The sequence below is a fragment of the Canis lupus genome, chromosome 20 (genome assembly GCF_048164855.1).
Source record: "Canis lupus baileyi chromosome 20, mCanLup2.hap1, whole genome shotgun sequence".
NCBI classification, from domain to species: domain Eukaryota; kingdom Metazoa; phylum Chordata; class Mammalia; order Carnivora; family Canidae; genus Canis; species Canis lupus.
The window spans coordinates 50209777-50232999 of NC_132857.1; the positions used below are offsets into that span (position 1 = coordinate 50209777).

The 23223-nt window shown below is 33.8% G+C and overlaps 1 protein-coding gene across 2 annotated transcripts in view; it reads left to right on the forward strand.

The window, feature by feature from the left end:
- KYNU (kynureninase) overlaps nucleotides 1-23223 on the forward strand; it is a 128844-nt gene that overhangs the window by 66157 nt on the left and 39464 nt on the right. For both annotated transcript variants that reach the window (XM_072789064.1, XM_072789065.1), the window contains exons 7-10: nucleotides 1149-1223; nucleotides 3842-3988; nucleotides 21858-21956; nucleotides 22751-22824. In XM_072789064.1, the coding sequence (XP_072645165.1) occupies nucleotides 1149-1223; nucleotides 3842-3988; nucleotides 21858-21956; nucleotides 22751-22824 (395 nt within the window). The remainder of the gene's footprint in view (nucleotides 1-1148; nucleotides 1224-3841; nucleotides 3989-21857; nucleotides 21957-22750; nucleotides 22825-23223) is intronic.

Below are 23223 nucleotides of genomic sequence, written 5' to 3' on the forward strand. Positions count from 1 at the left end.
GTTGAATAGTATATTCTCTAGTCTTTTTCAAGTAACCTTACAACAAAAAGATCTGTCAAATGCTTCTGATTAGGCATTTTAAAAATATAGATTGTAGCTTCATTTCTTTTGTTCAAGTAAAACATGTGTTCGGGGAGGAAAGGATTGAATAGGAACATTGATTTATTAGTCTTTTTAAAAACATTGAGCGAACCGCTGGTTTAAATCAAGTGCAGTTATAAATATTTTATTAATTCTTGTTGCTGTTTTATTTTACGAAATCAAATCAATACATACCCCAGTGCTAAATCCTTTAGCTACATAAAATAGGGAGAAAACTTTTATTTGTCTCTAGCATGTTAGCGTAGTTATTGGTGATTCATTATTGAAAAAACCATTAATTAAAGATTAAAGGTACTTCTTCTGGTTCATTAAATCTTGCTTCTTTAAGAAATTTGCTTGTTCCAGATAGACATGGATAAAAGCATATTGTGTGTTTCATTTTTAGTGTTAGAGAGAAAATTGATTTCTGTCTTTCTATTATCATTGTTAACTATTCTGACTCACATCTTGTAAGTTTAAGTCATTCGATTATGTCTAAATTAATAGCCATTACTTTACTAGCCATTACTTTACTAAAAAGGATCAAAACCCTAATATTGAGAAAAAATTCAGGGTCCCTATAATTTCCTGTTCCCATTCATATCTTATAGTCTCAGTGAAGGGAACTTTCTGATGTCCTTTCCTTTTATTACTAGCTTAATTTTAAAATGTCCTTTCCTTTTATTACTAGCTTAATTTTCCTATGAGCTAGCTCAAGTGTACCAAGTCCACACCACTCACTATGGTTATTCTGTAAACTCCAGTTTTGACTTAAGTCAGGTGATTTAAAATCGTCTGTAAGTCTCTTGGAACTCCCTAAAGTCTAGATGATCCTTATGCGTCCATCCATTTCTAAAATATAGTGCTTCAAGGGATGTTCAGATTTCTGCATATAAATTATATTAAGCTATTCTCTTCTGGTGTGTTCTGTTCAGTGCCTTTTAACCTTGACTTTACATTTAATACAATGATATGCTTTTATTATTATTTTATTATCTCTTTTTGGAGTTATTTCAATGTACTTCTGTGCATTGGACTTGATTTAATAAATCATCCTTCTTTTCCAGTATGTTATTGAATCACAGCTTCAACTTCATGGACTTAACGTTGAGAAAAGTATGCGGATTATAAAGCCAAGAGAGGTATATGAGCAAAAGAAATAAATATTCATTATGTTTCTATTTAGTATTGATTTTTTTCTTCATTTTCCTCAAAAGTCTATTGTCTTCATTACTTTAATGGACCTTTCAAGAAAGTATAAAAGACCTAGGCTTCTGTTACTGTTAGCTCATTTTGCCTAAAATGGAGAATTAGCTCAGAATTATATTTATTTTCATTTTTCAAGGGATAGTCATATTACAAGCAACCTATTTTCCTATGAGTGCCACTGGAGTTTACCATATTCTTCAGTGGGATGGAAAGGGGTAGCAAATTGCATATATCATTTTCAATTTCAATTCATTGCCTGTGGATGCCTTTAAAATGGTATTTTTTGAAATTGAAGTATGCCTATCTTTTATATCTCTTTTTAATCTGAGTGTCAATGTTTTCCTTTGTGCTTGGATGGGGTGGGGGAATAGAAAAGGATGTGGTATAGCAGAAAGAGCTTGGATTTTACAACCTGGCTAATACACTCCACAGAAATCCCAGACCCACCAGCTTACTGGGTAAGGGACTTTGAGAAAGTTACTTCATTTCTCTGAGATTCCATCATATTTAAACAGATAACAAAGGAAACACCTAATCATGCTTGACATATGTTCAAGATCTAACATACTGTGCACTTTACGTTAATAGAGATATAAGATTAAGTTGTACAGACGTTGACATATAAACTCTGTATAATTTGGCACCAAAAGATCCACGCAGAATAAATTGTAGGTTTCACAAGTGATGCTCCCAGGCCGTTAAGCCAATATTTGAACAATTATTTCTTTCAACCCAGAATACGTTGAGAAATTAAATTCTATTCCATTTAGTTCTATTTGCCAACATGCAATCAATTAATTGAATAGAAAGTTCTCATACCTGTGACAGGATATCTATTTCATATGTCATATATAAATTGCTGATTTCCAGCTAAAATGAATATACCCACTAATTTATCATAAGTTTTAATGTTAAAAGAGATAAGTGTTGTGGAACCTTATGAGTTAATCATAATCTTGGGAGCATTCTTTTTTTTTGGGGGGGGGGAGCATTCTTTAGCATTACTAGATTAGAGCAGGTCAATATCAGAGAGAACCGTATTCTACTATTAAGAAATACATTTCTTATTCGCTTTGTACTGATTCTTTAAATAAGTAATTAGTATATATATTACTTTTCTTTATCTTCTGTTTAGAAGATTATGGTGGACAAATCATTTTATATTCTTTTAAGAAAAAAAGAGTTTTGGATTACCACATTATTAATTTTACTTAGAATTTGTCTTAGAATTACTGAATTCTTCTCTTTTATATATAAAATACACATCAGTTAATAGTTTATAGAGATTTCAGTGTCAGTACTATTTTTACAGATTTCAATTTTATAAATAAGCTCTAAGCTTCTAGTCAAAACTATATAGTATGTGCTAGATTTGTGATATACATGTGCCTACTATGGGACACAGTAACTGATAAGTAGCAAGAATTACCAATAACTAAAAATAACTGAAGGAAAATTTATGAATACCTTAATGAACTTCCCTTCAATATTAATGCAGTTAATGATGCTTTGACCTCAAAACTGTCAGATTTAGCAGTGGGGAAAAATAATAAAAACTTTATAAATGGATAACAATGATTAGGATACAAGCAGATACTTTGTGTTTAGCTGATTTCCTTTGGCGCAAGTAGTTCACAAGACCAAATCCAAATTACTCAGAATTTTCACTAAGTAACCAATCATTAGTCTTAGCTGGGGAGAAGTGGGCAAAAGTAACTTTGATAATAAATTGAGTTTTATTGATTTTTCTCTTCATTTTTTGGAGCTTGATCTTTAGATCAGTGTGGAGGAGAGTTTACTTTTAAGATAACAGAAAATAGGGATCCCTGGGTGGCTCAGCGGTTTAGCGCCTGCCTTTGGCCCAGGGCGCGATCCTGGAGACCCGGGATCGAATCCCACGTCGGGCTCCCGGTGCATGGAGCCTGCTTCTCCCTCTGCCTGTGTCTCTGCCTCTCTCTCTCTCTCTCTCTCTGTGTGTGACTATCATAAATAAATAATAAAAAAAAATTTTTTTTAAAAGAATAAGGTAACAGAAAATATCGGTTAGGTCATACTCAGGTGAAAAATGTGTTAAGTTTTTCATCCAGGAAAACATAATGTGATAGATGGATAAATGAAATAATTTCCAAGAAAATTTTGCCGTTTACTATTTCATGGACTTCTTATACTTTCTGGTATTTTACTGCATGGTTTCCATGCAGTAAGAAGAAAACAATTTGTAGGTATGCAAATAGTAAAGATTAATTGAAAAAATTGAGGAATAAATCAAGTAAGGGTTTTACAAAGACAATTTTTTAAAACTTTTTTAAAAACAATTTTATCATTTCTTATAATAACAAAAAGCAATTTCGTTATCATTTCTTATAATAACAAAAAGCATGCTGAAATCCTGCTCTCTTGCCAGATTTTTTAAGACCATTAATCTGAAAAAAAAATTATCTTGGATTGTTCTATGTGAGAAAGAGCTCAAGGTGAATTTTAGACAGGGAAATATGAAGTGACAAATTTGTCATTGTGGATTGGATGTAACTTGTGCCTAACTCAACTTTAGGGGGAAGAAACATTGAGAACGGAAGATATCCTTGAAGTAATTGAGAAGGAAGGAGACTCGATTGCAGTGATCCTGTTCGGTGGGCTGCATTTTTATACTGGACAGCTCTTTAATATACCTGCCATCACAAGAGCTGGACAAGCAAAGGTATGCATGTCATTTTTTTCCTTCCCATCTTCCCCAAAGCATCACTTTACTGGAGTATTCTAATTGCATTTCTAGTGAAATACCTTTGTGTGTGTCTGTGTAAATTTATTTAAAGAGTTAAAAAAAAAAAAAGCAAGCCTTACATTAAAAAAAAAAATAATCTGTTTTGCTTTAGGCATCTCTATTTAAACATCTTTTTGTCGCTTCTGTTTCACTTCCTCACTTCTGTCTGCTGTCCCAAAGTTTGCCTCTAATCAGCAGGACAGGTGAGCTTCCTGCAGGTGATGTCATTGGTACTGGGTTAGTCTGTCAGCAGAATATGTCAGATAATAACTGCATATGCTAAGACTGTTAGAAACACAACTCTGGTACTTTGTCATTTTATATATAACTCATTCTGAATGTAATTCAGTTGTCACTTAACCTCAGGTGCCTGAAGAAAGGGAGATGCAGAATAAAAGTTAACAGTAGATCGAGTTTTACAGTGTACTTTAAAAGCCACTTTGTTTTTAAGACTTGAGAAATTATGATGCTGTCAATAACGAGAGTTTTTCCCTATATATTACTAACTCACACTTACGTTGTTCACTATTTTGAAATCATGTCTGTTTATATACGTTCATTAAAAAAAAGTGTTTTTAGTGTTTATTTGCCTGAAAAAAGAAATCAGAGAAACAATGTTCAATGGCTACCATTTGTATTCAAAATCCTTAAATAACAGTTCTATTTGATTCAGCAATGAAATTATGTATTTAAAAAGGTGACAATCGAATTTTATTCTGAACATTAATAAGTTATGGGATTAATATATGTGTGAAGTCTAGCTAATATATTCAGTTATTGAAGCTAATGAATAGAACTAATGAAAAGAAATTTAGCACCGTTATCAGCAGTCTCTGGGAATTTTCAACCACGACTTCCAACTGGTTTGATGGATAACTGTGAAAGTGGTGCATTACAAAAGATATAAAGATAATGTCTTCTTAATTTAGGCATTAAGTGTTAAATGCCAAAATAAAGGGGAGGTCAATAAAAAATTATATTTTAAAATGTTATGCAAGTAATCAACAGTCTCCGATCCCCGTAGTATACGTGCATGTCTCATTAACTCTCATTGAAATGAGGCAGGAAGATAGAGAAGAAAGACCATGGGCTTTTGGATCACAGTCTGGTTTAAATCTTGGCTAGGTCATTTAATTGTTATATGATCTCGGGCAAGTTACTTGACTTTTCTGGGCCTCTTTTCACAAGTGTTAATTTGGGATAGCAGGGCCCACTTCATAAATTCCCTGTCAAGGAGAAAGAATATAAAATATCCACAATCTTGCACACATTCTGTCATTTAGTGAGGGATTCCTCACAACTTTACCGTCCTCAGCAAATATGAAGGCATGGAAAGTGGTTCTGGTACCCATTTTCTCTCATTGCCTACTGAAAAGCAAAATAAATTTGTTTACTTTAGGTGCTGTATGTGATTCTCATTCTTAACTACTTTGTTTGCTAAAGCATTCTCTCCGTATTTTGCAGGCTTTCTTTTACTTAAAAAGTAAAATAAATGCTTACCATGTGAAACTCTCTGACCTTTCAGTCAAATGAAGGCAGGAAAGAGCAGTTCCATCTCAATGTAACTGCACAGATGTGACAGATACTATGGGAGTGAAATGGTGATTGAGTAGACTTCAATTTATCCATTATCAAAATTATTCTAACACTCATTTATACTCTTGGTAGACAATTTCTCCCACTCCCAATGGAGGTTGAAAAAGTTATTTAAAATGTAGACTTACATAGCTCTCTTGGGTGGTCTATAAAGATAAAGCTGAAGAGAAAGGCAGAGAGAAAATTAAAGGTGTCAATCAAAAAAGAGTTAGGAAATTCTAGAAAAAAAGGCATAAAAAAATCACTGTTAGAAATGGCTAAAAAAAGATTAAAAAAAAAAAAAAAAAAGGAAAGTTTCCAGAAATGAAGTATGGCAGGAATGAAAATGATATTGGGATGGAGCAATGGAAGTCAATAAGAAAATTTTTATTTCATAATCATGTGAGAGGCAAGTGGGGATGGGAATTCTGAAAAATATATTAATTAAAGAAATGCACACAGACCGAAAAGAACACAAATAATCAGTAAGTGGTTTGGTGAATTATTTTGAGCCCTTATAACCATCACCCACATCAAGAAGCTTCTAGAACATTTATACCACTCAGAATCCTTAATTGTGCCTTCTCTCAAATGCTGTTACCTCCCCTCAAATGTACCACTGCTGACCTGTAGCCATATATATAACTTTGTCCATCTATAAATGTCTTAATATGTATTCTTTTGTATCTGTCTTATTTGCTTACTATTATGTTTCTGAGATTCATTCATGAAGTAAGTTAGCAGTAGTTTTGTGGGGGCTTTTTTGGTAGCAGTTTTGTTTTTCTTTTCATTTCAGTGTATTATTTCACTATATGAAATAGACTACAATTTATTTTCGTTTTCCATTCTCATCAAGATAGATATTTGGGGTTTATTTCCATTTGAGGGCTATTGCAATAAATGCTACTCTAAACATTCTCATACATTTTTAAAGTAAGCATTCACACCGATTTCTGTAAAGTGTATACTTTGGATTGGAAATCTTGGAGATAAGGTATACATATGTATGCTTAATCCTAATCAATAATACCAACTTTCCGAAAGGTTGTGGCAATTTGGTATATACTTCCCATCAGCATATATGAGAATGTCTGTTGCTCTATGTCCTCACTGATTTTGTAATTTAATGCATTGTAGTTTTAATTTGCATTTCCCTGACTGCTGATGAAGTTGGCATCTTTCAAATGTGTTATTGCCTTCTGAATATCTTCTTTCACGAAATGCTTGTTCACATGTCTTGCCCAATTTGCATTTGGTTTTCTGTGTTTCATTATTTGCTTGTAGGTGGTATAGAAATGGATTCTGAGGCATAGAAAAATGACAAGATTTCCGGTGATTATCTAAAAGAAAAATTAATTAATCAGAAGAACAGTTTTGATACAGATAATGAATCTCTGATACTGAGGCTTTTCTTAGATGAGAAGGCCTAAGACAGCGACATGTGCAGTAGGCCAATGAAAATTGACCATAGCATCAGATTATAAGGGAAGGCCAGCATATGAGAAGACACATTAGTTTGAAGACACATTTTCATTTTTTGTCTTTGAAGCCATTTACTGTATTTTAGATTATTGGCCAACCAATTCTGCCTTACTTCCCTATTTCTAAATTTTTCATATTCTATTACTTGTTTGTACTAATCACTCACTGCCAAGATTTTTTTCTCATTGCCAGGTGAAAGCTACAGGGTACTCCCACCCTCAAAAATTGTTATTTACGCTCATCCTATTACAACTGGAAATCCTACATCCATTCTGAAATCAGTATGCTCTAGTTTTGTCTCCCCATTAAAATGACCCTAATATTTCATGCCACCACCTTTCTGGACCTTTTGACTCAATTCTGACACTTTCTTCTCCTTTGCCTTTTCAACGAGTCACTTCTTAATTCCACCCTCCCAGATTTGGTCTTTTCTTAATATTCCTAAATCAATTATGAAGTTGTTAAGCTTTAAAAACAAAATCCCAGTGAGAAAATAATCAAAGATTAGGGATTTCTTTTTTTTCTTTATAAGATTTGAGTTAGGAAATCTCAAATTCCTAAGGGATGCAGTAAGATGCTGGGATGCAGTAAGAAGTTGAGTAATATCTGAGTGGCATCTCCACGGTTCTTTTGGTTTTTTTCTCAGGCTTCTCACATCGCGGTCACAAGACAGTTGTCCCAAATCCAGATATCACAATTCTATTTAAGGCAAAGAGAAGGAAGGAGGGAGAAGTAGCAGAGCCGCTTCATCTGTCCCTTTCATCCAAAGTGCAAAATTATTCCCAGAAAAAGCTAGCAGATTCCTGCTTATGATTCATTGCCTTCTGAAGTGGTAGCTTCAAAAGAGCATGAGTAAAGAAATTTTTAACCTTTATGGTCTTATAGTAGAGACAAGTTTAGGTTCACCAACCCACAGTATTTTTTACATTTCCCATTTTTACTCAAATGAAAAATCATTGTTTCTAACTTTTTTCCTCTTTCCTCTTCCATCTCTTCCTAATTTTTCATTTTCTCCCTTTTTTCTTCCTTTCTTCCCTATTTCTTTCTTACTTTGCATTTTATTTTCCACCTCATTTCACAAATCATTTGAAATCAATTCACAGGAAATTGATTAGGCAACACAATGAAATATAAGGGGAGAGAATAAAGGGAAAATCCTATGGGGGGGGTCTATTGAATAGACCCCCCATAAATTATAATTTCTCAACTTGGATTAAGATAAGAAATAGATAACAAATAGAAATTATTTTCATTAGAAACTCTTTAGTGTATTAGGTAGACTAGGTTTTGGTAACAGATAAAGCCATAAATGCTTTTATTGTGATAGATGTTTATTTATTGTTCATGAAGCAGCCAGTAATCAGCTTTCTCCCATGAAATGATCTAGATTTCCAGTGACTCAAGATTGTGTCCTAAGGCTTTCATATCCTGAATCCTTTGTCTGGATTCAGCCAAAGGAACGGGATAGAAGGATGGGAATGGGGCATACCAACTACTTAAAAGCACTAACTTAATCATGGCAAAATTTACTTCTCCTCATTCCACTGACTAACACACGGACATTTCTGGGAAATGAAGTATATGTGTGCACTTAAGAATAACAGTATTAGTTTTCCACACCTGGAACTCAGATGTTTTGTCCTGTTGGAGTAGGATAGTTATTCTGAGGTGCAGTGTAGCATTTGCATTAATAAAAATTTTAGATAGTGGAAGTGGGGTCTGACATGATCTTGAGTCCATTGTCTCTCTTTTAGTTTCTTGCATAGTTTGACTAGCTTAATTCACTTACCAATGTGATTTCATTTCTCCACAAATAATTAGGGAAGGTAAGAGTGCCTGTCTCCTAGGAGAACAAACAAGATACTATTCCTGAAACACTTAGTATTTAGTACATGGGAAATAATCAGTAAATGTTAGCAATTATCAATATATGGGAAAAGACATATTGGAATATCCAGTCTACCAGAAAAAGAAATAATGTATCCTTCGACAGAAAGTGAAGTATTTAGAATTGTAAACTATCTCACTGGATGCTTCCATACTAGAATATAAAAGAAAACAATAACCTAAGCAGCATGGCTAAGACTCAAGAGATTAGATTGAATTAGATTGAACTTTTAAAGGTTGGATTAATAAAATGGACTAATGGACTAATAAAAATTTTAAGAATTTTATCACTAAAAGAACTCAGTGCCAACTGGTTATACTCTCCCTTCCTTCTTCAATGCCATAGAAAATGGCCTACAACATATTGGAACTTGTGCCTGGCAGACTGTGAGTGACAAATAAATATTGGTTGAATCAATGAATGATTGACCCCTTAACTTATCATATTGTTTATACTACTTTACTGTACTTATATACACACTGGCATGTTATTTTTCTTTTAGCTTACTAAATATGGCAATGCAAATAATGTCTAAAAAAAGACTAAATTTTGCAAACCTGCATTTTGTTTTATTAGCCTCTACCTTGTCATGTGTCACTCTCTGCTGAGTATGAGTACAAGCAAGCATCTCTTAGGCCCAACCATAAACTACCTAAATTATTAATAAATAATAATCACAATTATAGCTCAAACAATTTAAATAAAAGGGAACTAATTCTGTATCCAGAATAGTGTAAGACAAAAACAGGAATATAAGTATAAACATTATGAAAAAGAAAGACCTATTGTAGTTTTGACATCATTTGTAAAATCTGAAGTATCTAAAGAACACTCACATATAAATGGTCACCTCACCAAACCATCCATTTATCATTAGGGAAGGCCTGAATTCTTGTTAAAAATAATTTTGAGATGCTTGTAGGAGACAAATGATTGATCAAGCCTCAAAATTCTACAGAGATCTTTGCTGAGATGTTTCTAGTATTGGAGATCAGGAGTCAACTCTGTAAAGGACAATCACAATAGAGTACTATCCACAATATAAGAGGCACCTGGGTGTGGCTCAGTTGGTTAAGCCTCTGCCTTCAGCTCAGGTCAGGATCTCAGCTTTCTGGGAAAGAGCCCTGTGTGCTCCCCACTCAGCAGGGAGTCTGCTTCTCCTTTCCCTCTGCCCCTCCCCACTGCTCATGCTCTTTATCTCTCTCAAATAAATTAAAATATATATATAAACAATACTTGCATAGGAATTGAGCGATACATCAGCTGGGAAAAATTATTATCAAATATGTTTGTATATGACTATATTATAAATTGGCATGTTGTATGAATTTTTATACATAAAAATGGACCTTTTCCAAAAAGGTTAATATTAGAATGTTCAGTATCAAGTAATCTTTACTAGAAATTGTAGTAGGTACAGTTATTGTATTAAAGTCACTGTCAGTTCATGCAATTGGTTCTTCTCATTAGTGCATTAGAATATATGTGTCTCTATACTTTCTATAGTAGAATTACATGCATTTGGATCTTTTATTCATTCTTTTAATCAGTAAATATTTTAGTGAATTATAATAATGGAAGTCCAAATAGGAAAACCCACTTTAGCCTAGAATGTCAAGGTGAGCTTTTTAGAGAAGATGAAACCTGACCAATTCTAGAATTATGGGTGGGTAATATCCCCTCCAGGTACCTAGCTGTGTGGTAGGGCCTTTCTAGACAGCTTAAAAAAAATTGATCAAGTTACAAGAAAGCAAATAGTTTAGTATAATTTGTAGAAAAGACTGTCTAATTTGACAGTAGAAAAGGTATGACAAGAAATGAATCTGTAAGGCAGACAAAGGTAAAGAAGGGTTTACTAAGCTATATTATGCATCTTGAACTCCTCCCTAAAGACCCACAGAGAACCATTGAAAGCTTGTAGACAGTGAAGAAACTGCATTTTGTTTTAACTTTAAAAGGAAATTTTCTGCCTACAGGAATGGGTAGAGATGGGATAAAAGAGGCAATTGCAGTTGCTATGCAAGATTTGAAAAATCTCTGTCATAATACAGTTCAACATGAGGATACCATGTAACAGATTTATCTCATATTACATGAAAGACTTTTTCTGATCTTTCATAGAAGTCATTTTTATTTAATTTTATTCTCTCAGTAATGTTAAAGACAGATTTTTATGTAAACATCAGAAATTGTCTATATTGAGTTCCTGCTTTTTCATGCAGATTTAGCTATTCACAGAATCCAAAGGTAGAAGACCATAGGTGTAGATACAGACACAGAGATAGTGAAAAGGGGAAAAATGACCTAGAATTTAGATGAAATGTCCCATTAACTAAACATCCTTTATTTTGGGAATAATAAAAGATTATTCCTTTGAAAAATCTACAGTAAACTTTATCTGTAGTCTTAAATTCATCCAAGTTGGATCCAGGAATCAGAAAGTCCAATATGTTGGTAAGGATCAGTACCCAAGAATGTAAAAATTTTGAGCTGTTTCTAAGACATTTTCATCAGATGTTTTATTTAATTTAAGCTTTTCATTAGGTGAACCATATGAGAAAGAATGATTAATTCTTAATAAAAGAGGAATTTTGGATTCAAGATATTATTTTAGAATTATAAATCTGGAAAAAGCAAGCCTCCTTGTTGCCAATCAGGATTTTTGCTCTTACAATCACTCTCATCAGGGCCACAGTATATAACTATTTCTCTGGATCTAGCTCCATCCAAAGCTATGCACTGCCGCCCCCCCCCCCCGCCCCCCAAGAAATATTACACTTAGGTTTTTGTTTTTTTTCTTATTTTGTAGATGATATGCATTTTATAAAATACTTCAGTCATCTGAGACCCAAACTATTTTCTCCAATATCCCATTTTTCATACCACTTGATTAGTCAAAGGAAGGGTAATGTGTCTTTGTTAAACTGAAAAATGAAAGTATTCCAACATGAAATATATAGAATCATTCTAATTTATTCAGTAATCACTGTAAGAATGGAAAGGCAGTTTTGTGCTTCACAGCAATGAATGGAATTTCAAAATATCCTTAAGCAGAAAAAGAAAAAAAAAATGTGAGAGATTTCTCTTAATATCTTATGATTCCCTTATTTAATCAGTTAAATTATTTATACAAACAACATTAGGAATATCAGACCTCAGTTGAGGTCAAGGGAAAATGTTTATTTTCTTAGCAAAATATCTATCTTAAGTAAAGTGGTGAACACATAAGATTACTTTCATATTGTCTAAATAATAAGCTTTAAGAGAAGAAATTTAAGAATGACTTCTTCAAGAATTATCCTATAGACTTGTTTGCAATATTATTAAGTTCAGGATGTATGTAAGTTTAAATATACAAATAAATCTGATTGAGAAATTTGCCATTTATTTATTTATTTTTTTAATTTTATTTATTTATGATAGTCACAGAGAGAGAGAGGCAGAGACATAGGCAGAGGGAGAAGCAGGCTCCATGCACCGGGAGCCGGATGTGGGAATCGATCCCAGGTTTCCAGGATCACCCCCTGGGCCAATGGTAGGCGCTAAACCACTGTGCCACCCAGGGATCCCAGAAATTTGCCATTTAAATTGATATGGTAATCACTAGAACATATCTTATGAAAAATTGCACTTTCATTTCACATCTAAATGGGACTTTTTTTTTAAGATTTTATTTATTTATTCATGACTGATACAGAGAGAGTCAGAGACATAGGCAGAGGGAGAAGCATCCCTCACAGGGAGCTGGATGTGGGATTCGATCCTGGGATCCCGGGATCATACCCTGAGCCAAAGGCAGACGCTCAACCACTGAGCCACCCAGGTGTCCCAAGGGCTCTCTCTTAATATAGATATTACTTTGGGATGGATAAATTATTTTTTTTAAGGATTTTATTTATTTATTCATGAGAGAGAGAGAGGCAGAGACACAGGCAGAGGGAGAAGCAGGCTCCATACAGGGAGCCCGATGTGGGACTTGATCCCGGGACTCAAGGATCACACCCTGCTCTGAAGGCAGGCGCTAAACCGCTGAGCCACCCAGGGATCCCCTGGGATGGATAAATTAAAGAATTGTTTTAAATTCACTTTGTAACAGGACAGGTACATAAAATTTGAGATACGCAAATGTTAAAAGTCATCAGATATCCGAAAAGTCAACCACCCATGCTTGGTAATGCTGTAATTGCATCCATGTATTTCCTATTAGATGCCCTGCCTCATATTTATCACACTAGATAACCACTGCTCTTCTAACATTTGTGGAATAAAATCCAAATCACTTGAGCCTTTATGATTTTACATATATACCTAAATTATCAGTATCATGTTTACCTCCTTCTCCTTCACATAACTAGTGTCAGCTAAACCAAATGTCCTGTCTCCATGGCCCTTATTCTTAGCTTCCCTCTTCTTAGAATTTCCACGAGTGTGTGTGTGTGTGTGTGTGTGTGTGTGTGTGTGTTGGGGAGGTGTTGGGTAACTGGGTGATGGGCATTAAGGAGGGTACAAGACAGGATGAGCACTGGGTGTTATACTACATGTTGACAAATTGAATTTAAATAATTTTTTTTTAAAAATCCCACATGTGAAGATTCTGTTCCTGCAGCTTAGCCACTACCTGCTTCACAGGTTACAACCTGTGATAGAGATTTGCTTAGTCTAGCTGTCTTTCTATATGAAAATGTGTTTTATATATATATTTTTGAAAATGTGGTATATTTAAAAATAAAATTATCACATGCCAACAATGAAAAATGAAGAGGTTTTATATAAAAATTCCTAGTTTCAACTAACTTCTGAAAAATTAGAGGATTGAAAATACTGGATCATCCTTTCTGTAGAATGAGTGGCAAGGCTGGCTAACAGTGCTGTCCATTAAATGGGATTTGAGCTCTTCAACAAGCTCCCATCTGTACCTATTGACCCTGGCACTGAAGCAGTGACAGTTGGCATATATATTTATGCTTATATTACAAGAAAGGGTAAAATGAAATATTTCTTATAGGCCCAACTCATACACTTCTTGACTAACTCCTGTAGAAAAAAAAAAAATGAGTGTGCAAACCTTGCCCTCCATCATCCAGATTTTCTTGCTCCTCTGTCAGGCTAAATCTGTCTTTCTGTTGTATTTTTGTAGCATGATGGAAAATGTATTATTGGCCACCTTTTGCACTATCTTATAATTATTTCTATGCCTATCTTAAGTCTCAAATTTAGGAAGCTTATGTCAGCAGAGTGCTCAATGACTTATTGAGGGTGGACCCTATAAACTTCACAGACACATGCTAGCACTTTGCACGTTATCAGTTATCTTTAAATACATACCTGTTTGGCCAGTGAATGAATAAGTGTGTGCACATCAGCAAGAATGGATCAGGCTAATTTTATGGATCACATACTGCTTTAAAAAGCACAACTGTATTCTCATTTAAATAGAATCAGAAAAGTGTGAGAGTTATTTATAAAGGATACTTACTCTAAAAATCAAAACACGTTTTGTAAATTTTGGGTTCTTTTTCAAATTCCATTTCTATTCTTTGACACACGTAGGACATGCAGACTGCTCCATTAAGTCATTAAATATTAAATGAACTAAATTAAGCTTGAAAAATTACCTTGAGCTTTTTTTTTTTCCCATCTTAGGTATCTGAAATAAATCAAACAAACAATTTTGTGTGAGGTCCTTGCCAGCTGGAGAAAGACTCCAGAAGAGAACAGTACCACTCAATTTGTTTTATTTTTTCCCTTCAGTTTTATACTTACTTGTGACAATAAATAGAGACAATGATCACTGTTTTTTTCCAGTAAAAGAAATAGCTGAAATTTACTCTTGAAAGCACAGTCTTTGTTATATAGTAAGACCTTTTCACCTGCAAATTACACAACACTTTGGAGTCTCAAGATCTTTTTGCCTTTTCTCTCTCCTAAATCTTTCACTCTTTCTCTCCACATAGCTGTTGGCTCTGTCTCATACCTTCTTACCTAATGTGTTATTCTTAAATTTCATTAACAAAGTGCTCTTATGCTCTCCACTTCCTATTTCTCATCTGTGGATTTGTGGGTTGCATCAATATCTACTTTAAGAAAGTCCTGTTAAAAGGATGAATCTTAAGTTTCTACAATAGCGCTTTATACAAATGTGAATAATAATAGGTACTGTTGGGAAGGAAAATTTCCTTTACTCTTAAAGATTCTTCTGGCTGGTCCAACAGTTAAGTTAGCATGAGACAGGTTAACAGAAGAAAATTGGATTTTGTACATATGGAACCTTACATGCATGAGAGGTTCAAAGAGAAAAGTAAACTGATGTATATATGGAATTGGGTAGAGGCCTGGAGCTTCAAAGGGGAGGAGGGCAATTCACAACACAATAGGCAGAACAGATGTTTGATATTTAAATGTTTGCCCTGCCTGCCATACAGACGAGTCATTCAGATAAAATTTATCTCTGGTAAGAACTCCTATTCTAAAAAAACACCCCCAATTTAGATTCTCCTAGATAGTTAAGAGAGGGGTAAAAATTCCTCTTAAACTTTCAGAGCGTTGATTGCCTTTGGCTCAAAATAATTCACACACCAAAGTGGCACAATTCAGGGGCACATACTCTGAACTCTTTTATATGAAAAGCAATGAAAAGGATATTTGGAGTAGGTAATAAATTTAGGCTGGATGAAAGACTTTCAGAATAAAAATTCACTCCGAAACATTTAGAGGGATAGTAGAGACTCCTCTACAGAGATCTTTACTGAAGATTATGATTATGATTTTAACTCATCTGTGCATGCTTTAGAATCATAGCACTTGAATGGATTTTGGAAAATTAAGTGCTTCAAGACTATGACAGGAAAACCAACCAGCTTTCATCTTCCTCTTCATCCCCACCTTCCTCAACTTCTTTGGGGAACTTTTTTGGGGAATCGCAAGGTCAGAGATAACTGGCTAACCTATTATTGTTAATCAACCATTTGTTCTTACTGTCTGTATGCAGTTGACCAACACACACACACACACAAATAATACATACACACTCACTCACATACGTTCCTATAATTTTTTCTTTGTTCACTTTCCTCAAAGTTTCCCATCAGTTTTTCTTTTTAAGGTAATACTGTCCAAATTCATAGCACTGCAGTTCTCTGTTTCCTATGACTTTTATACCAAACCAGGAATGATACTCACAATACTTAAAGACCTGATTGGTATGGTGTGAAAGCTGTAGTTTCCACAAACAGCCATTGGAGGGTCACATTCTCATTACTAGTATCCATTATAGACTTTAAGGTACTTTTAGGCATCTGTAATTTACCCACCATGATGCCAGTGCCACTGCCAAGGGCATCCACTGGTGTTTGGACATGCACTGTACAGGGAACATGCAGAAACTGGTATGGATGAATGGCCACAAGCTGGCTGTCAAGCACCTCCTGCAGGGATCTCTCAGGGATCATGGAACCTACAACTATGAGTGATTATTCAAGTAGCTCAAGATAAATGTTATTTACTTACCTAAAGTTTCTTATTACTTTAGCAATTATATGAGCCTACTAATGCATACCAGTTGACTATCAACTCTATGTATATCCTCAAATACCTTATCTTATATAATTACCAAATCTGCTACTTACTGATGGTCTTCATAATAGATAGAATTTTTTTTTTTTTTTTTTTTTTTTTTTTTTTTTTTTTTTTGGTGAAGAAGAAGCAAACTTATATCAGTCTAAAGCCAACCCATTAGAATGGATCAATAAGGTTATCAGGAAAAAAAACTAAGCTGTATTATTCCATGTTTCATCTTAACAAATAGACAAATAATGAATCAAACTTGAGAGACAGTATGCTACCCTTTCACCTGGAAATCTCAGAACAGACCCTGTGCATATTATTCCACCGGTTAAAAAAAAATGTTAGTATTGTGCAAGTGAAGATGGTGAGGGAAAAACACATGACATTCCTTATTTTATTGAGAGGGATTCTGAACATATTTTTAAATACTATTAATTGTCTAAGAAACTTCATTTTAAAAGATGCCAAGTCTGAACAAATTGCTTATGCCATTAAACTGCAACAGGAACAAAGGCCCTCAAATAATATTCTTTTAAAATTTAATATTAGTTTTAATATTAGAATATTTATTGATAATTATATGATTTTTATTCATTTACTTCTTAATTTAACAACTATTTAAGTTCATATTATGTAAAAGTAGAAGACAGTAAGATGGAAAATTGCCACAAGAGAACTATGCAAACAGGGCTATTGATGAAATAGAAAAGACAGTTTGACAAAAGAATATTTCATGGTAGTTACCTTAGTATCAAAACCTGAGCTACCCATGCAAAATGAGGAGGGAAAGAATACCTGAGACAGAGAAATGTTTGTGCAGATAAAGGAAGGTAGGTAAGGGGCACCTGAGACCTGAAAACTGCTGAGGACCAGGTCATAAAGGTCTTTAAAAGCTGTACCAAGGAAAGTGAGGTACATTCTGAAGCTAAACTAAAGGGGTTCTTTAAATGGAAGCAGGGAGTCTTATATTAAAAAGTATGATTTAACAATCTCATTGGAAGAAGGCAGGCTGGAAGTAAGTATTCAGGGTGGTTAGATTAGCGCAGTGGTCTGGGAATTGACTACAAAGCAAGGTGACCAGGTGGTGGCCCATTGCTGTGCTTGTATGTGGTTGTGTCAATAGGCTTATGAGCTCTTATGGGTACTGTTAATAAAAATCTGTTGAAAAATATTTGATTTTTATTTTAAAACTTACATAAAGTAGATCCCAGATGTGGAGTTTCTGTTTTTGCCTATTCATATTGTTTTTCTACTTACTCTTAAGAGGTAAAATAATGAAAATATTAACTAGAGGTTTAGGAGAGGTGTTAGTTTTTCCTTTATTTTTAAGATGCTGCCATCTAGTGAAACTTTTGTAAAATCACTTTGTGGAGATCTCATTCAAGTTTATAACTTCTGGTCCTTTCCTCAAAGCAGTTACATTTTAATAATTTATGTTTCTGTCACCCATGGGGAAATAATTGTACATACATGAAAACATATTGTAAGAGCCTCAAGTGATTTATGTGGTAACACAGATGTGACTACAGGACTTTTAATAATGGGATATGATAGGTTGAAGTTTCATGGTTTCTTCATTGTGCCATTCTTTATAAATAATTGATAATAAAATAAAAATGGTGACTTTTCTAGTCCTTAAGATTTCTAAGTTGAGTTTTATAAACAGAGAAAGATTGAGTTGTAAATATTTTTTTGCAAAAAATAAATCATTGCCTTTATTAGAAATGTTGGCAAGACCTCAAGGCAGGATTTCAAAATCAGAACCTTTATATGCTTTCCAAATTGAATTTCAATATTAAAATATATTAAAATACAAGCAAATCTCTCTCTGTGTGTGTGTGTGTGTGTGTGTGTGTACTGAACCTAAACATTAGTCTGCAAACCCGGGATTGGATAATCTCTAAATATTGATAGAGATTAATTGTCTTTCTTTTTATCACTCTTAAAACTTCTGTTAGCATGGAGCATCTGTCATATTTTTATGACATGTATTGCTCTTTTTTTTCCTGTGAGAGACAAATATGAATTCAACTTCCCTCTCCCCCCAAAATTAAGAATCAGGTATATAATACTGGTAAGAACTTTTTCTTCTATGAGATACTAGTTCTGGCCACATTATAATGGGTAAGGTTTCTAATTGACTCTTTAATATTTTGAGTTTTCTCTATGAGACTAATGCTATAGGTTAGGAGTCAGCAAATCTTTTCTGTAATGGGCAAGATAGTTATTTTTGATTTTGTGACCCATGCAGTCTCTGTTGAAACTACTCAATTCTGCTTGCAGCTGTTGTCATAGACAATATTTAAGCAAATGAGACTAGTTTTGTTTAAATACAACTTTATTAAAAACAGGTCATAGTTTGCATCCCTTTGTTTAGGGAAAGTACCTATAATAGCAATTTGAGGTTAGTTATTCTTTTTTTTTTTTTTTTAAGATTTTACTTATTTATTCATGAAAGACACAGAAAGAGAGAGAGGCAGAGACACAGGCAGAGGAAAAAGCAGGCTCCATGCAGGGAGCCTGACATGGGACTAAATCCTGGGTCTCCAGGATCAGGCCCTGGGCTGAAGGCCTCACTAAACTGCTGAGCCACCTGGGCTGCCCAGAGGTTAATTATTCTTGTGTTGTTGTTTTTGTTTTTGTTTTTGTTTTTGTTTTGTTTTGTTTTTTGAGGTTAATTATTCTTAAGAGGTGTTAGAACAATCTAAAATAGGTCCCTCTGCAATTATTTACTTCAAAAATTTCAATCAATAGATGTGTTTCTTCAATGTTGCAAGAAATCTAAAGTTTTAAAACTGTAATTATAATTTATGCACTTAGAAAACTAAAGATAGAAAAGCTCACAGGTAAAGCATTTTTGCAGAGTCAACTATCACCCCTATTTAATGATCAGGGATTTTTTTTAAAATTCATGTTTATGTGCAAAATTTTCTTAATATGGAATGAATCATTATATTCTTGAAGTAAAATTTGTAACATTTTGATTTACAGAAAATTAAAGGTTTTGATGATAAGCCTTTAAAGTGAAAAGTTACGACTTGGGTATAATTTGGATAATATCATTTATTCCTTCAGGTTGTCCTTGTGGGAACTTGATGGAAACAAAGGATTAGTTTCTAAAACAGTGAATTCTACTAGGCAGACATGCAAAAACACTTGGACCGTATGAACAAGTAAATAAGAGAGAATAGAGTCAGATAGTCAAGAGGCTATTAGGATCTCAAGTCAATGTATAGGGAGAACACAGTGTAGGGTCATAAATAGCATCATTTTTATTTGATCATCTTTGTGGCAGCTGATCCAGGCAATACTTAGTCGTAGAGATCCTGCTAGTGTCAACTGAACTCTCTCATGCATCTCTGACCAACTAAAGAGAGATGAAGAGAGGAGCTGATCCAAGCTGAGCTCAGGTGAGGATGCCTTTGACCCACATTTCCTCCATCCTTCATCTGAGCCAGCAGGTTGGCTAAGCAGGTCCTTGTCACAGAGATGGCAGAGGGCAAGAGAGCAGGCCTAGTCTAATCACTCAAGTCCTTTGGAGTCTCTACTTGTATTACATGTGCTAACATTCCTTTGGTAAAAATAAGTCACCTGGCTAATCCCAGGGACAGAGAATTGTACCCTGTCCACAGTGGGAAGAATGGAAAAATTACATGGCAATGGAAATGGGTACAAGGAGAAACAAAGAATGGGAATCATTAAGGCAATTTATCATAGCATGTATTTACTTGAGTTAATTACATTAAATATGGGCATGATGTGGAGTTTAGTGTGAAACTAAAAACTACTATTAACTCCGTCAGGTTAGTAGGATACAAAAAAGCAGGGGTTCTCAAACTTTTTGCCAAGGAAAATCTTTTACTCTTAAAAATCATTGAGGACCTCATAGAGGCTTTGATCCTGTGTTTATATTTACTATACTAGTAATTAAAGATGTTTATTTACTTATTCATTCGTTCACTTATTTAGAGCATCAACAAACACATTACATATTAACATAAATCATATGCTGTTAAGGAAACAAAGCTATATTTTCTAAAACAAAAAGAATGTTGATGTTTGGCAAATCTCTGCATTGTTTGGCTTAATAGAAGACAGCTGGTTTTCCATAACTGCTTTTGCATTCAATCTCTTGCTTTTTTTTTCTTCATGAAGCATATGAAGAAAATCACTCCTCATGAAGATAGAAAACACAGGAGTAGTTTATTGGCTTTTCAGTTTATTGTGAATATTGTTTGATACTGTATGAATAATTGACAAATTGTGGTATGCAATGTGAAACCAAATTACTGATCTTTCTATACTTTTTTCTATTAAAATCCATTGTTTAGTTTTGCACTTTTTTTTTTTTTGGTTTTGCACTTTGAATAGATCTTTAATCCATGCTTGATATATAACATCAAACATTGGTTGTTTGAAAAATATTAGTACACATTTTCCAAATATATATCTGTATTTCATTATACACTATTTAAAAAATTATATTATTACTAAATGCATCAGAAATATCTCTAAATGTTGGGAAATGGCCATACTCATAAAAGCGGGTGCAAATTTGCAAAATCCTAATTGCTCTTGGAAACCTTTTTCATAGGCAACAAATATTGTGGATTGTTTTCCTTGAATTGACAGACTCACTTCATTCATTTTCAAAAGAATGTCAAACACCCAAGTATGAGTTAACTGTCCTCTTTCAGCTCTTCTTTGATGCAAAAATGGCTCTCTATGCAGTAAAAGTGGTTAGTTCAGCTTGCAACTTAATTTCATGAGTGCATTATTTTGAGGCAACCATCTCACTTAAGAATATGGTCAGATGTCTTTTGCATGCTTCCCACAGTAAACTTTAAAAATATGAGAATTCAAGCATTGAGATTTAAAACAAATTTAACATTTTTACAGCTTTCTCAAAGAGATTCTTAAGTAAAATTGTCTTGTTATTTCCCCCTGTAACTAAATGGTTTTGACCTGCAATGACTGCTGGTGTAATTTGGTGCCACTGCCTTGAATTGCACTAACATGCCAGCAGTTTTCCCATAACTGCTTTTGCATTATCAGTGCAAATGTCAACACAGTGAAGAAGGCAAAGAATGTCTTCATAGTATGAAAATTAATTCAACCTGAAAGGTTCCTGGGAATGCCCAGTGTTTTGTGGTTCACACATTGTGAACCACTGCACCAAAGAGTAAATAAACTATATTTATAGTTCAGCAGTTTGTCAAAGATTTTCTCAGAGATATTTATACTTACTATTTCTAATCATTAAGCAAATTCAAAACTTGTTCTCATGTTCTTCCCCAGGGTTGTTTCGTTGGCTTTGATCTAGCACATGCGGTTGGAAATGTTGAACTCCACTTACATGACTGGGGAGTTGATTTTGCCTGCTGGTGCTCCTACAAGGTACAAATTTACAAATTTACAAATTTAATATATTTACATCCTTTATCACACATTGACATTGATTCAAGTGAAAAACTGGATCAGTGGCCAGTTTTAACTATTGGAGTTACTTTCCTCCATATCTTTCATTACTGCTTTTTCTGATTTTAGTTAATTATAAAGTCACATGATAGAATAGTATAATAATTACTTAAAGTCAGATATTTCCATTTACAATAGAGTATTTATTTCTTGAATTACCTGGCTGCTATAGAAAAGTCGGGAAGTTTGGGGACAAAGTTCTACCCTTAGAACTTAATTCAGATTGATTAGGTTCTTAGTATTTTGTTGCTATATTGTGAAATTTCTTCTTTGTAAAGATAATTCTTATGGAATCAACTTGATATTGTCATTTGAAGACAATTTAATTGACAGAGATCATGAAAATGAAACCAATTTTATTTTAACTTAGGTGTTTTTAAAATATGATACTTTACTATTATTTAAATATGAATAAGCTTTAAAAGTTAGATAGACGTCATTGGAACTGTTATCTATTAGTTGGGGCAAAATTGGGCCAAAAAAAGTAGTATGTATTTGGGTATTTAGTCTCAATTAATAATGCTATGCTTATTTGTTTTTGTTTTTGTTTTTTGTTGAAAAAGGTAATGCAAAATTCTGTTTTTTTATAAAAACTCACATAATCACATATTTAGGACTGGTCAAAAGGTGGTTTCATGACCAAAAAAATGTCAAATGATTTCATTGTTTATTTTTGTCATATGCTCAGACAACTTAATTTCTTTTCAATTCAGTATTTAAACTCAGGAGCAGGAGGTCTTGCTGGTGCCTTTGTCCATGAAAAGCATGCCTATAGAATTAAACCTGCGTGAGTACCATCTTCAGATTCTTCTTTGGTGATGAATAAATTAATGTGCATTAATTCTAAATTTACATGAGTTCATTAAGGTGCTAGCCAATAAGGATCTGGATTGATTATAATTATATCACTACTCCATTAACAATGATGTACTTTCTCAGAAAGAAATGCCTTAGAAAAAAAAAAAAGAAATGCCTTTCAAAGAGTTCAATTGGTTGAACGAGAAATTTAATCACAAAAAGGAAAGCTTCAATGCTAAAAATGAGTCACTGTAATCATGTAGAGCAGATGGTTTAATGCAAAGAGACGACTTATTTTTGTTCAAAAATTAGACTTCAGAAAATTTCAGATTCCTCACATTGATGAATAAATCAAAGGCAACCAGAGCTGTGCCTAATAGAGCCTTAA